General features: G+C 39.8%; 1 protein-coding gene across 2 annotated transcripts in view; it reads right to left on the bottom strand.

Annotated features, from left to right (window-relative positions):
- Nucleotides 1–13,204, bottom strand: part of HSF5 (heat shock transcription factor 5) — a 61,482-nt gene that overhangs the window by 36,403 nt on the left and 11,875 nt on the right. For both annotated transcript variants that reach the window (XM_038375811.2, XM_038375809.2), the window contains exon 4: nt 4,134–4,661. In XM_038375811.2, coding sequence (XP_038231739.1) covers nt 4,134–4,661 — 528 coding nt within the window. The remainder of the gene's footprint in view (nt 1–4,133; nt 4,662–13,204) is intronic.

The raw sequence follows: 13,204 nt of genomic DNA on the forward strand, positions 1-13,204 counted from the left end.
TCTCTTTTTTAAAAATAGGTATTTCTGAGCATCTTGGTGATTTGTAATATCACTTATGACATCAGCAATTAGAGCTCCATCCTAATATAATATTTAACAAAAAAAATCTTCAAGGTCAGATTTTTAAACTAGTGCTAAAGAGGTGTAACTGCATACTCCAATGACTAGTAAGGCATCTAACTAGCCACTTGCATGCACAACTGCCACAATTCTATGTGCATTCCTAAAAATGTCTCTAAGTCTAATATTTAATCAAAGTGATATTTTACACAGTAACATTATTCTGTTTAAGTAAATATTACGAAATAAAAACTAGTTTTCAGATTTTTTTCATTGTATCAGCATATACTCATATCTCAAATGATGTTACCATTCAGCAAGATAGTTGTCAGCTGCAGTCTCAAAGTGTCAGAACTTGTCCAATCTATTAACACACTTAAATAAACCAGGATGAGAGTATATGCAATAAGGGGACAGGATGTCTGGCCAAAATTGTTTGTTGGTATCTAGTGTGACAAAGTTCCTCCTTTGTCTTGGTGGGTCCTGCGCTTAATGGCGGATTTACTCACCTCAGAGGTTCACGGCAGCTCTCAGTTTGGCCACTTTCATGGCTCAAATCTGCCATTCACTCAGTTAGCCTCATCACTGGCTATGGGGAAAAGGAAGAACAATAATCCCCCGCAGTCTCTTTTGATCCATCCAGTGGATCAGGCCAGAGACCTTCCCCTCCGGTGGAACCCACAGTCCAGGTCAACTCCTCCGGTATCAAGTAGGGAGTTGGGGGGATGGAGGGAATCCGGGCCCGCCCTCTATTCCGGGTTCCAGTCCAGGGCCCTCTGGATTGCAGCTGTCTGCAGTGGCTCCAGTAACAGCTGCATGACAGTTACAACTCCCTGGGCTACTCCCCCATGGCCTCCTCCCAACACCTTCTTTATTCTCACCACAGGACCTTCCTCCTGATTTCTGATAATGCTGGTACTTCTCAGTCTTCCAGTAGTACGCTTTCTCACTCTCAGCTTCTTGCACCTCTTGCTCCCAGCTCCTTGCATGCACGCCACAAACTGAAGTGAGCTCCTTTTTAAACCCAGGTGCCCTGACTAGCCTGCCTATCTGAATTGATTCTGGCAGCTTCTTGATTGGCTGCAGGTGTTCTAATCAGCCTGTCTGCCTTAATTGTTTCCAGAAAGTTCCTGATTGTTCTAGAAACTTCCCTGTTACCTTACCCAGGGAAAAGGGACCTACTTAACCTGGGGCTTATATATATGTCTTCTATCATTCTCCTGTAGCCATCTGGCCCAACCCAGTCACACTAGGTATACCGTTGTGTTAAGAACACTCATGAAAAATTTCAGCTTCAAAAAAAGTTTTTCTGAAGGTTAATAACTACCAAAAATAGAGGGGTTGTTTCTTTAACAACAATTAATGTAATGCTAAAATGGCCTGGAACCTATAGGGTCCAGAGTGACCTAGACAAATTGGAGGATTGGACTAAAAGAAATCCGATGAGGTTCAACAAGGACAAGTGCAGGAGTCCCGTACTTAGGATGAAAGAATCCCATGCACTGCTACAGGCTGAGGACCGACTGGCTAAGCAGCAGTTCTGCAGAAAAGGACATGGGGATTACAGTGGACGAGAAACTGGATGTGAGTCAGCAGTATACCCTTGTTGCCAAGAAGGCTAATGGCATATTGGGCTGCATTAGTAGGAGCATTGCCAGCAGATCGAGGGAAGTGATTATTCCCCTCTATTTGGCACTAGTGAGGCCACATTTGGAGTATTGTGCCCAGTTTTGGGCCCCCCACTACAGAAAGGATGTGTACAAATTGGAGAGAGTCCAGCAGAGGGCAACAAAAATGATCAGGGGGCTGGGACACATGACTTACGAGAAGAGGCTAAGGGAACTGGGCTTGTTTAGCCCGCAAAAGAGAAGAGTGAGGGGGGATTTGATAGCAGCCTTCAACTACCTGAACAGGGGTTCCAAAGACGATGGCGCTTGGCTGTTCTCAGTGGTGGCAGATGGCAGAACAAGAAGCAATGGTCTCAAGTTGCAGTGGGGGAGGTCTAGGTTGGATATTAGGAAAAACTATTTCACTAGGATGGTGGTGAAGGACTGGAAAGGATTACCTAGGGAGGTGGTGGAATCTCCATCCTTAGAGGTTTTTAAGGCCCGGCTTGACAAAGCCCTGGCTGGGATGATTTAGTTGGTGCTGGTCCTGCTTTGAGCAGGGAGTTGGACTTGATGACCTCCTGAGGTCTCTTCCAACCCTAATCTTCTATGATTCTATAAGTGCTGCAAAGATGTGAATAGGTGTTGCTCTGCAGTGCAAGCATAAATGGAAGCAGATTCATGGTCCAAATAAGGTTAAATGAAGAACTAGTCAGAATATAGGCTTTTCCCCCTGCTAAAAATTTTGCAAAACCTTGTAAAGACAATTGTTTGAGCAAACTTTTCCATGGAAAGAAAGTTCCTCGTGAAAATCTGAAATCCCAAATATTTTGATTTGGAAGGGCTGGTCTCCCTGGTCAGACATCTCACCTGATACACCTCTCCTCTCCTGATGAAAGGAGGCAGCTGCATCAGGGGAATCTCTGGTCATGGTGAATCATGGGATATGTAGCTGAGCTGGGAAGCTTAGCCCATAGAGAATGGGGACATGAGGAAACCAAATTTCAACTTCCATGAGATAGCACAATAGGATACCTGTATCAAAATGTTTCAGTTTTTTGGTTAAATAATCTAAGTTTTCCATGGAAAGTTGACAGATTTTTTTTTATACAAAAAATTCCATTTAATCAAAAACCCAATTTCCCATTAAAAACAGTTTAGATTAAAGTTTTTGACCAGCCATGGTTAAATGCTAGGTATAAAACTTTCCTTTGAGTGGTAGCCCCCTAAGCACTCATGCCTTTCTCTCCAATGTAATGTGTAAAAGATGGAAGTAGACAGAGTGGGCATGTCTGGGAAGACCTGGATGTAATCACAATCTCATGATAAACTGGTGCTTAACCCTGTATCTCACATTTGAGGCCTCACTTCTATGCGGAAATAACTTGACAGCCATACACCAGCACTCTCATTAATATAGGATACATGTCCCCTGCACATCCTGTCCTGCTCATCTTTTTTACTTTGTATGTCTAGAAAGAACAATCAAACCAAGTATGGGATGTTGCAATACACAGGGTTCAGAGAAATCTTTCCTCAATGAACCAAAAAAATTGAGTTTAATAGTGTGCATAAACTAAGAATACTATCTGTCACGCAAATTAATTGCTCAGTGTTTTGGAATAACACTAAGGCTTTGTGTACAGTACCTTGCTTTTAGTGACACCACAGCCATGCTGCTAAAAGGCATGCAGTGCAGCTGCTGTTTGTCAGCAGGAGAAAGCTCTCCTGCTGACAAGAAACATCCACCCCGCCACAAGCAGCAGTGGGTTTGTCGGCAGGAAAGTCCTCCTGCTGACAAAGAGCTGTTCACACCGGCTCTTTTCATCAGTAAAACTTTTGTTGCGGGCAGGGGGAAGAGTGTTTTTTTAACATCCGTGGACAACAAAAGTTTTGCCGAAGAAGTTCCAGTGTAGACAAAGCCTTAGGGCTTGTCTACACTTACCATGGATCGATGCTGCAGCGATTGATCCACCGGGGTCGATTTAGTGGGTCTAGCTAAATCGACCACCACTCGCTCTCCTGTTGACTCCAATACTCCACCGGAAAGAGAAGGATAAGGTAAGTTGACGGGAGAATTTCTCCCGTTGACCCAGCGCCGTGTAGACAACGCAATAAGTCAACCTAAGGTACGTCTACTCCAGCTCCGTTATTCCCGTAGCTAGAGTTGCGTAACTTAGGTCGACTTAACCCCGTAAGACCTGCCCTTAGTGACATAAGACGTAGTAAATACTAAGGGACAGATCACAATGGAGTGATGCGGATTTACATTGGCAGGGAATCTGACCCTAGAAGTCCAATCCAGCCAACCCTTTAGTTTCTCACAGTTTTATGTAAGTTACTTCAATGGTACTACTCACACAAGAAGTTTGTAGGACCAGGCCCTCACTGTGGTATAGTGTAGTTATCACAGCAGAATATCCTGTAGTACAGGAACACATATTGCAGTGTTCCTTTACCCCATACCTGCTGTGGACTGAATGGCAGTCCCTCCTGAAGAAACACCACTGAAGACTGAGCTGAAGCATGGCTCATCTGTTCTTTCAGTTTTGCATGTGCTTCCTGTGTGCCTGCAGGTTCCTGCACCATTTGTGCAGCAGTATTCTCTACAGGCTCGGTGGTGTGGATAGTATAAATAAATTCAGAAGACTGTGGCAGAGAACAGGCTATTGCTTGATCTGTTCCCACCATAAATGTAATATCAGAACCTACAGGTGTAAGAGGCTCCAGCTGGCTGGCGTGACTCGAGGCAGGTGCATCATTATTCCCAGGATTAACAATCAATTGCTGGCCTGCATTAGGCTGTGGGGTTGGACACTGGTTCTCCACAGGTTCCACCTTTACCATCTCTAACTTGGGGGATGAATGCATCTCATCTACAATCTGAAAGACAGCCTCTAGGTTTACTTCTGTCTTCTTGTTTTCATCAGATGTATTGCATGGCCAGTTAGATGGCAAAAATTCAACTGGGTATGATGACTGCATTGGAGGATTCTGGGAAAACAAAATGCAGTGGACTGTAATAAGAAAACTATTACTACAATATTAGATATATTCAAAGTTTCTTAGATTCATCAGTTCCAAGGCCAGAAGGCACACTAGAGTTTCCCCAAAATAATTCCTAGAGCCCATCTTTAGAATAACATCCAATCTTGATTTAAAAATTGTCAGTGATGGAGAAAACCACCATGACCCTGGGTAAATTGTTCCAATGCTTAATTACTTTTGCTGTTAAAAATTTACACTTTATTTCCAGTCTGAATAGGTTTAGCTTCAACTTCCAGACATTAGATCATGTTATATCTTTCTTTGCGAGAAGGAAGAGCCCATTATCAAATATCTGCTTCCCATGTAGGTACTTATAGACTAATCAAGTCATCCCTTCACCTTCTCCTTAAGCAAAATAGATTGAGCTCCTTGACTCTGTAAATATAAAAAGGCATGTTTTCTAATCCTTTAACTATTCACTGGCTCTTATCTGAACCATCACCAATCAATCGACATTCTTCTTGAATTGTGGATAACAGAACTGGACACAGTCCTCTACCAGCAGTCTCACCAGCGCCAGATTCAGATGTAATATAACTCTCTACTCCTACTTGAGATTTCCCTGTTTACACATTCAAGGAAAGCATTAGCCCTTTTGGCTGCAGCACCAAACTGGGAGCTCATGTTCAGCTGGTTATCCACCACAACCCCCAAATCTTTTTCAGAGTCACTGCTTCCCAGAGTCCCTCATTGTGTAAGTACATCTACATTCTTTTTTCCTAGATGTATAAATGTACACTTAACCGTATAAAAATGTAGTGTTTGCTTGAACCCAGCTTACCAAGCAATCTAGAGAGGTCTGAATCAGTGACCTTTCCTCTTCATTGTTTACTACTCCCCTAATTTTTGTGTCATCTGCAAACTTTGTAACTGTTGATTTTATGTTTTCTTCCAGATCATTAATAAAATGTTAAATTGTATAGGATCCCACTAGAGACACAAGGATGATTCCCCGTTTACAATTACATTTTGAGACCTATTAGTTAGCCAGCTTTTAATCCATTTAATGTATGCCATGTCAATTTTGCATCTTTCTTGTCATGCAGTACCAAGCAAAATGCCTTACAGAACTCTTAGTCTATTACATCAACGCTATTATCTTTAGCAGCCAAACCTGTGATCTCATCAAGTTCTTGGTAGTGTCTCAGGTCCATCAATTACTTCCCCTTAAACACCTGCCTTACACTTTGCAGGTCCACTTTTGCCCCATTTGTATCTCCAGAAATAGGCTTCAGGGTACTCAGCATGTATTCAACATTTCTCTTAAGCCCAATGTTGAGAACTTTGGAGGGAAGCATCTAATTTTTGTTAGTGAAGGGGAGGGCTAGCGTGCTCTCTCTCTCTCGCTCTCTTTTTTTTAAAGTAAGGCAAAAGAAATTTAAGCAAGTTTCAGATAATTTGAGAAGAAAATTATTGTCACTAAAGCGGAGAGAAAACTTCGTAACACCATAGAATGAAGGCCATAATTGTGATGTCCAATATTCCCTCCACCTCCCAATATCTGAGGCTGCTAATCCTCTTTCCAATATTGGCCTATAGTATATTTTTTATTACTTTAAACCTAGGAATTTTGTTTGCCCCCAAATAAATTGTAAGATCATAAATAGTAATTAGATAGGGATTTCTTTTAGAAGTCTTTACAGTAAGAATGTAATCCTAGGGAGAAGGGTTATTTTCACCATTCAGAGTAGCAGCCGTGTTAGTCTGTACTCACAAAAAGAAAAGGAGGACTTGTGGCACCTTAGAGACTAACAAATTTATTTGAGCACAAGCTTTCGTGAGCTACAGCTCACTTCATCGGATGCATTCAGTGGAAAATACAGTGGGGAGATTTATATACACAGAGAACATGAAACATTGGGTATTACCATACACACTGTAACCAGAGTGATCACTTAAGGTGAGCTATTACCAGCAGGAAAGGGGGGGAAACCTTTTGTAATGATAATCAAGGTGGGCCATTTCCAGCAGTTGACAAGAATATCTGAGAAACAGTGGGGGAGGGGAAGGGGGGGAGATAAACACGGGGAAATAGTTTTACTTTGTGTAATGACCCATCCACTCCCAGTCTCTATTCAAGCCTAAGTTAATTGTATCCAGTTTGCAAATTAATTCCAATTCAGCAGTCTTGTTGGAAGGCTCGTTCATCTGCACATCTACCAATGTGATATATGCCATCATGTGCCAGCAATACCCCTCTGCCATGTACATTGGTCAAACTGGACAGTCTCTATGTAAAAGAATAAATGGACGCAAATCAGATGTCAAGAATTATAACATTCAAAAACGAGTTGGAGAACACTTCAATCTCTCTGGTCACTCGATCACAGACCTAAAAGCGGCAATACTTCAACAAAAAAGCTTCAGAAACAGACTCCAATGAGAGACTGCTGAATTGGAAATTAATTTGCAAACTGGATACAATTAACTTAGGCTTGAATAGAGACTGGGAGTGGATGGGTCATTACACAAAGTAAAACTATTTCCCCATGTTTATTCCCCCCCCACACTGTTTCTCAGACGTTCTTGTTAACTGCTGGAAATGGCCCACCTTGATTATCACTACAAAAGGTTTTCCCTCCCCCCTGCCCCGCTCTCCTGCTGGTAATAGCTCACCTTAAGTGATCACTCTGGTTACAGTGTGTATGGTAATACTCAATTGTTTCATGTTCTCTGTGTATATAAATCTCCCCACTGTATTTTCCACTGAATGCATCCAACGAAGTGAGTTGTAGCTCACGAAAACTTGCGCTCAAATAAATTTGTTAGTCTCTAAGGTGCCACAAATCCTCCTTTTCTATTTTCACCATTGTGATTCTACCAGTCAAGGATATCATCATCCTAACCCATTTTATAATAGTTTTTAAAAAGTATTTACAATAGAGTTATGTTATTTGCATTCTGTACATTTTCCTAACGGGGTTCATATTGCCTTCAAAGGACTTTTGAGATTTTTCCCCCTAACCAAATTTAATATTTTAAAGCTATTTTGGGGTATCTTGGTTTAATTCAAGTGCTAGATGCCATCCTCACTAATACAAAAATTAACAACTGGCAATATGTAACCTAGACCTACAGTCTTCCTACTGATCTTTGTCACCCTTTCTCTCTCTGGAAGTGTAAAGGTCCACTCTGAAAAGCTGTAGAACCAAGATCTCAGATCTTTGAGTCCTTGTGGTCAGTGAACTCCAAGGTCTTGCTCCGGAAAGAATGCATCATATTTACAACTTAGGCTTGACCAACAATGGGTATGCTAAGGTTCTCTTAGTCTCTATCGACCTAAAAGCCAAAGTGATCAGCATGGGACGAAAAAGCTTCTTTCTTTTAAATTTTAGAATAGCCCGACATTTCAGTCACCATAAGTCTAGCTGGAGGCGTCAGATATATTTTTCAAACACCAGCACTGTTCTTGGTCTTTTGAAGACTTTTACAACCCTGTTTCAGCATCAGTGGAAAAATACAAAGGAGAGCATAGGCTCTTACATTTTTGAAAAAGAAAGACTTCTAACATGTAAAATGAGAGAAACTTGATTCAGCATTCCAGGCATAATATAACCTCAGAAAAAACAAGGTATCATCTTGCACAAGTGATATGTGCAGGACAGGAAATATTGGACAAACAGTGTCAAACCTTGAGGACTGAAGCTGTCTTCATCACATTCTGTAAGTTTTTGGAAACAGGGGTACTTGAGCACAGATAGGAGATACAAAATTCCACACGGCATCATTATACACAAAGTGTGAACAGAATATTAGGATATCATTATTAAAAAGACCATTATTGTTATTTTAAAAAACTTAACTCTGTGTGTGAGAGAGAGAGAAACAGGTCCTTTTATTCATTCAAATCAGAGATTTTTATTAGACCACTGAAAGGCATATGTCCAATCTATTGACTATCACTGTACCAAATTTCAAGTTTCTACTTTCCCTATGAGTTGGTAAAAGTTGTTTTTTGTTTGTTTTGTTTTTTAAGGAAAAAAACTAGACAACCAACATTTTTTGTCACTCACTTTCTTCTAAAGAAGGAAATGAAAACCAAGAACCAGTAAAACTGTTTTTGCTTAAATACCACAGGAATATTCTCTCCCGGGTAGAGAAAAACCTAGAAAATTTCATCCTGAAAAGTGTAAATCAGACAAAGTTGTAAGAAATTGAAAACAGGCCTTTTGGAATGGAGATACGCAGGCAATCATAACTCTATCTGTCACTAGGCACTATAGGCCATATTTCAAAGTATTTAGGCGCCTAAAGATGCAGATAAGTGCCTAGTGGGATTTTCAAAAACACCTGAACTGGTTAGGTACATAACCTGCTTAATCACTTTTCAAAAGTCCCAGTAGGCACCTGAATACCTTTGGAAAACCTGGCCCCCACAGCTATAATATCACCAAGTATACACAAATATTAGCAGTAGCTGGTAGTAACTCCAATATTTAGGGTGCATAACCCTTTCCATTATAAAAAATCCTTGTAATCTTTTCAAGGTGGATTTGATTTAAATCAAATTGATTAATGATTTAAATCATGATTTAAATCACTATTAAGGAAGACTATTTAATCACGGATTTCTATATAAAAGTGCATTCTTGTTGGTGGTTATAACCTTAATACATATTCTTCACAACTCAGAGATAGATGTAGATTTCATTTTAAAAAGGTACACACTATACATTTTTAAAGTGATTTATTTTGAAAACTTTTCAGATTACTTTTACAGCTATATCAGAAAATGAATGATTGTTTGATTATTTCATTTATAACTGAATAAATAATTGAAGCAGATATTTATGAAGTCATTGGGAGGTGAATTATCTCCAGTTCAACAGGTTAATCATTAATATTTGGAGGATTTTCTTGCCATGCTGTATTAGGAGAACATCACCAGATAGACATTTAAATTGTTTTATTTAATTTATTTAAAACAACATTATGTATTCTGGATTTTTTTCTTCAACAGCAAACATATGAATTTTTGAATTTAAACATTCAAGTTCTTTAAAATCAGGTTTGTTTTTGTTAAAATTGTTTTTACTTAAAACAGTTAAATGAAATTAAAAAAAAATTAAATTGACTATGTCAGCCAGGTCAACATGAGAAACAAGTATACAGCCAATATTCATAACTTTGAATACAACGACACATGCATACAAATAGAAAGAATATATTCTGTAGATCATAACCTTTACATAGATATGTTATATGGCATATGTAGCATAAAACATATTCCAGTTTGTCATATATATATACATTCATAAGCATATTTCCATAAAGCCTTATGGGGTGCACCGTCACACCGAGTATTGAGAATATCTGCAAGAAAATGAGCTGGAGACAGTGCTTGTCCCATTCATTTTTTTAATGCTTGTAATTTAACTCTGTCATTGCATATTTCTCTTTTTAAGATCTCACTCAGTCCTTTCCAAATTTCAACAGTGTCAGCAATAAAAGTTATTTCCCTGCATTTTGTTGAAGGCTACAGAAATAGGCTTCAGGATACTCAGCATGTGTTCAACATTTCTCTTAAGCCCAATGTTGAGAACTTTGGCTGTGACAGTGCCATCTATTTTTTCATGCTTTTGTTCACAAACTGTCATCAGACTAGGCCAGTTCTTGATATAGTGCTCAAAACAGTATACTACAGAGTTCCATCGCACGTCTTGTGAGAAAGTTAGCTTGATTCCTTACACTTTTTCAGAGCAGCTGCTGCAAAGTGGTTGTTACAGTAGTATTTTGCAATTTCAACAATATTAGCCTTTATTTCTGGAACACTGAAATCTTTGGCTAGGAGGTGCATCAAATGAGCACTGCAACCATATGTTATTAGCTTGGGACTTCTAAATTTCTTCTCGTCTTGGATACATTTGCAGCATTGTCTGTGACCAAGCTGCATACTACACATTTGAATTTTTTTTTTCCACAGTTTGTTATAGCTTTTACTCCTGCTTCTTGTCAGTATTCTGCTGTGTGTGCACTTCCTGATGTATCAATTGTTTCTGTAAGGAAGACATTCCCTTTTTCTGTTGTCACACAAGCACATACAACAGGATCACTGTGGACATTGCTCCACCCATCAAGATTCTGGTTAACAATTTAACCCTCTAAATCTTTTGCACACTGCTCAATTTCTCTTTCATACACTTTATCCAGCAATTTGCCTGCGACATCTGCTCTGTTGGATGGACTGTATCCTGGTCTCAGTGACTGAACCATGTTAATGAAGTGTGGGTTCTCCATCATATAGAAAGGAGAGTTTGTTGCATAAACAAACCAGGCAATTTTTTCATCAATGACCTCTTTTTGTAATCTGCTGGTTCTTATCACAAACTTATCTATGGTTGTTTCTGGATGATGGAGGTTTTTTTTTTCTTTTTCCTACAGGCGATATACTGTGGCTATGTGACATACATGATGTGACTGAAACACTATCATTGGCAGATAACTCTGAAACTATAGAAAATGATGGTGATCTTGAAGGTGGATAGTCTTCAGAATCCTGTATGTTGAGGATGGATTCTCCTAAACAAAATAAGTCAATGTAGTTATTTAATTATTATTACCAACATGCTCATTTAGTATTACTCATTGCATTCACTGACACTCAGTACTACTTTAAAGGTGAAATTGTAAAAGAAAGATCTGCCCATTTTAGCTATTTATTTTTTATCACAACTGCATTTAAAATTTTTTGCTCAAACATGAGAATTCAAGAATAGTCCAGAAGGACGACAGGCAGTCCTTAAGAAAAAAGTATGAAATAAAAAAGTTTACCAACCTGAAAATCCTTCATGTTCAGACACGTTCCTTTTATCATCTTCAACCCAGCTTCCTCCCGAGAAGGAACATTTCTCGCAATGTTGTTTCATTTGAGCAACCAGGCCTTGGATTTCTTTGTTGCACTTTTTGCATTTTTCATACATGCGTCTCTTACCCACAGTTAAAGGAACTTCAGTAAAATATTCCCAAACTGGGTCTCTTTTACAGCCTGCTGCCATTATAGGTTTTCCCTTCTAGTGAGAGAATGGTATGGTAGACCTCAAATCAATGAAGGCTAACCTCAGAAAGACCTCAAGACTTCTAGAATATGCTGCTCAAACAGTTTCACTTTTGCTTCTACTGCCTGTCCCTCCCTTCTCACATTTATCTTCAGACTTCTTCTCCTTCTCCAGATCTATTCCACCCCCAACAATCTTCTATTCATTGAACTTTTTGAAACTTTGCACTTTTAGAAAGAGGTAAGGGATTGACTCTGTGTACACAAACTTGCAGAGGGACAATAGGGTAGAGGTCTGTTAATTCTCACCTCTCTATATTTATTTATTTTAAAACATTGTTGCTGTTCACAAGCATGTTACCTCTGGAGACACAAATCCACAGTCTGAGAACTGCAAAATTAAACATCTCTGATGGTATCTTCTAGACCAGGGGTCCCCAACCTTTCTGTGGGAATAGCATATTCCTATTCCCAGAAGACTGTAGCGGGCACCAGACACCCCGCTGCCGAAATGCCACCGAGAAGCAGCCGTGGAAAGAAGCGTTGCCACCAAAATGCCGCCGAGATGCTTCTCGGCGGCATTTCAGTGGGCGATTCTCCGGTGGCCGTGCTCAACAGTGGCATTTCAGCGGTGCGGTGTCCTGCGGGTGCACACAACCGCCCCGGCGGGCGCCATTGCGCCCGTGGGCATCGCGTTGGGGACCCATTCTAGACTGAGCATGGAGTCCCATTGGGTAGATAGAAAAATTAACCTAAATAATCTATACAGAAGCCCCTGGAACCCCATAAAATTGGGTCCCTATTTCATGAACTATTGGAACTCATTTACCAAATGTTTCTTAAACATTACATGAGTATATTGTCTCATACTATAGAATGAGAATTTATTATAATACCTATTCCATGATGAGATATCTTTGAGCTATAATGTATCTTAATTAAAACTATCTTTAGATAGGTTTTTCCTCAAAAGCATTTTATCAAAAAAATCTGAATTAAAAAAATCCAATTTTTTTTATTTTATTTTTTTTAAATCATTGATTTTTATCCACCCTGAATCTTTTCTTTGAGAATCTCTCACAACTCTATTGTTTACAGCAGGTATTTGAAGCAGGTCTATAATATTCAAAAGGGAGAATCCCCTCAGGGTAGAGAAGTGTCTGTCCTTTGTCCTGTGAAATGCTATTCATACTTTGTCTCTGCCAGATTACTATTTCCCTTTGGTTCCTCAGGGAAATATTATCAGCCTGCCAAAAATCACTGAAGATTGTAAGTTTGGGCCACACCAGTGCCAAAGTAGCAGCAGCAGATAATGCACCAAGAATACCTGTGAGCTGCTGGAGAAACTGTAACAGGGAGGGGTGAAGAGAGCCCCCACCACCAAACCAACACATGGGCCACAGCGTCCCATTACATCTGAGGACCATATGGGCAGAAGATCCCTCAGCTCTGAGGAGGTAGAAGTCAGGGACGGTGAAGGAAGAGAATAGTAGCT

The sequence above is a fragment of the Dermochelys coriacea genome, chromosome 17, assembly GCF_009764565.3.
Source record: "Dermochelys coriacea isolate rDerCor1 chromosome 17, rDerCor1.pri.v4, whole genome shotgun sequence".
In the NCBI taxonomy this organism is placed as follows: domain Eukaryota; kingdom Metazoa; phylum Chordata; order Testudines; family Dermochelyidae; genus Dermochelys; species Dermochelys coriacea.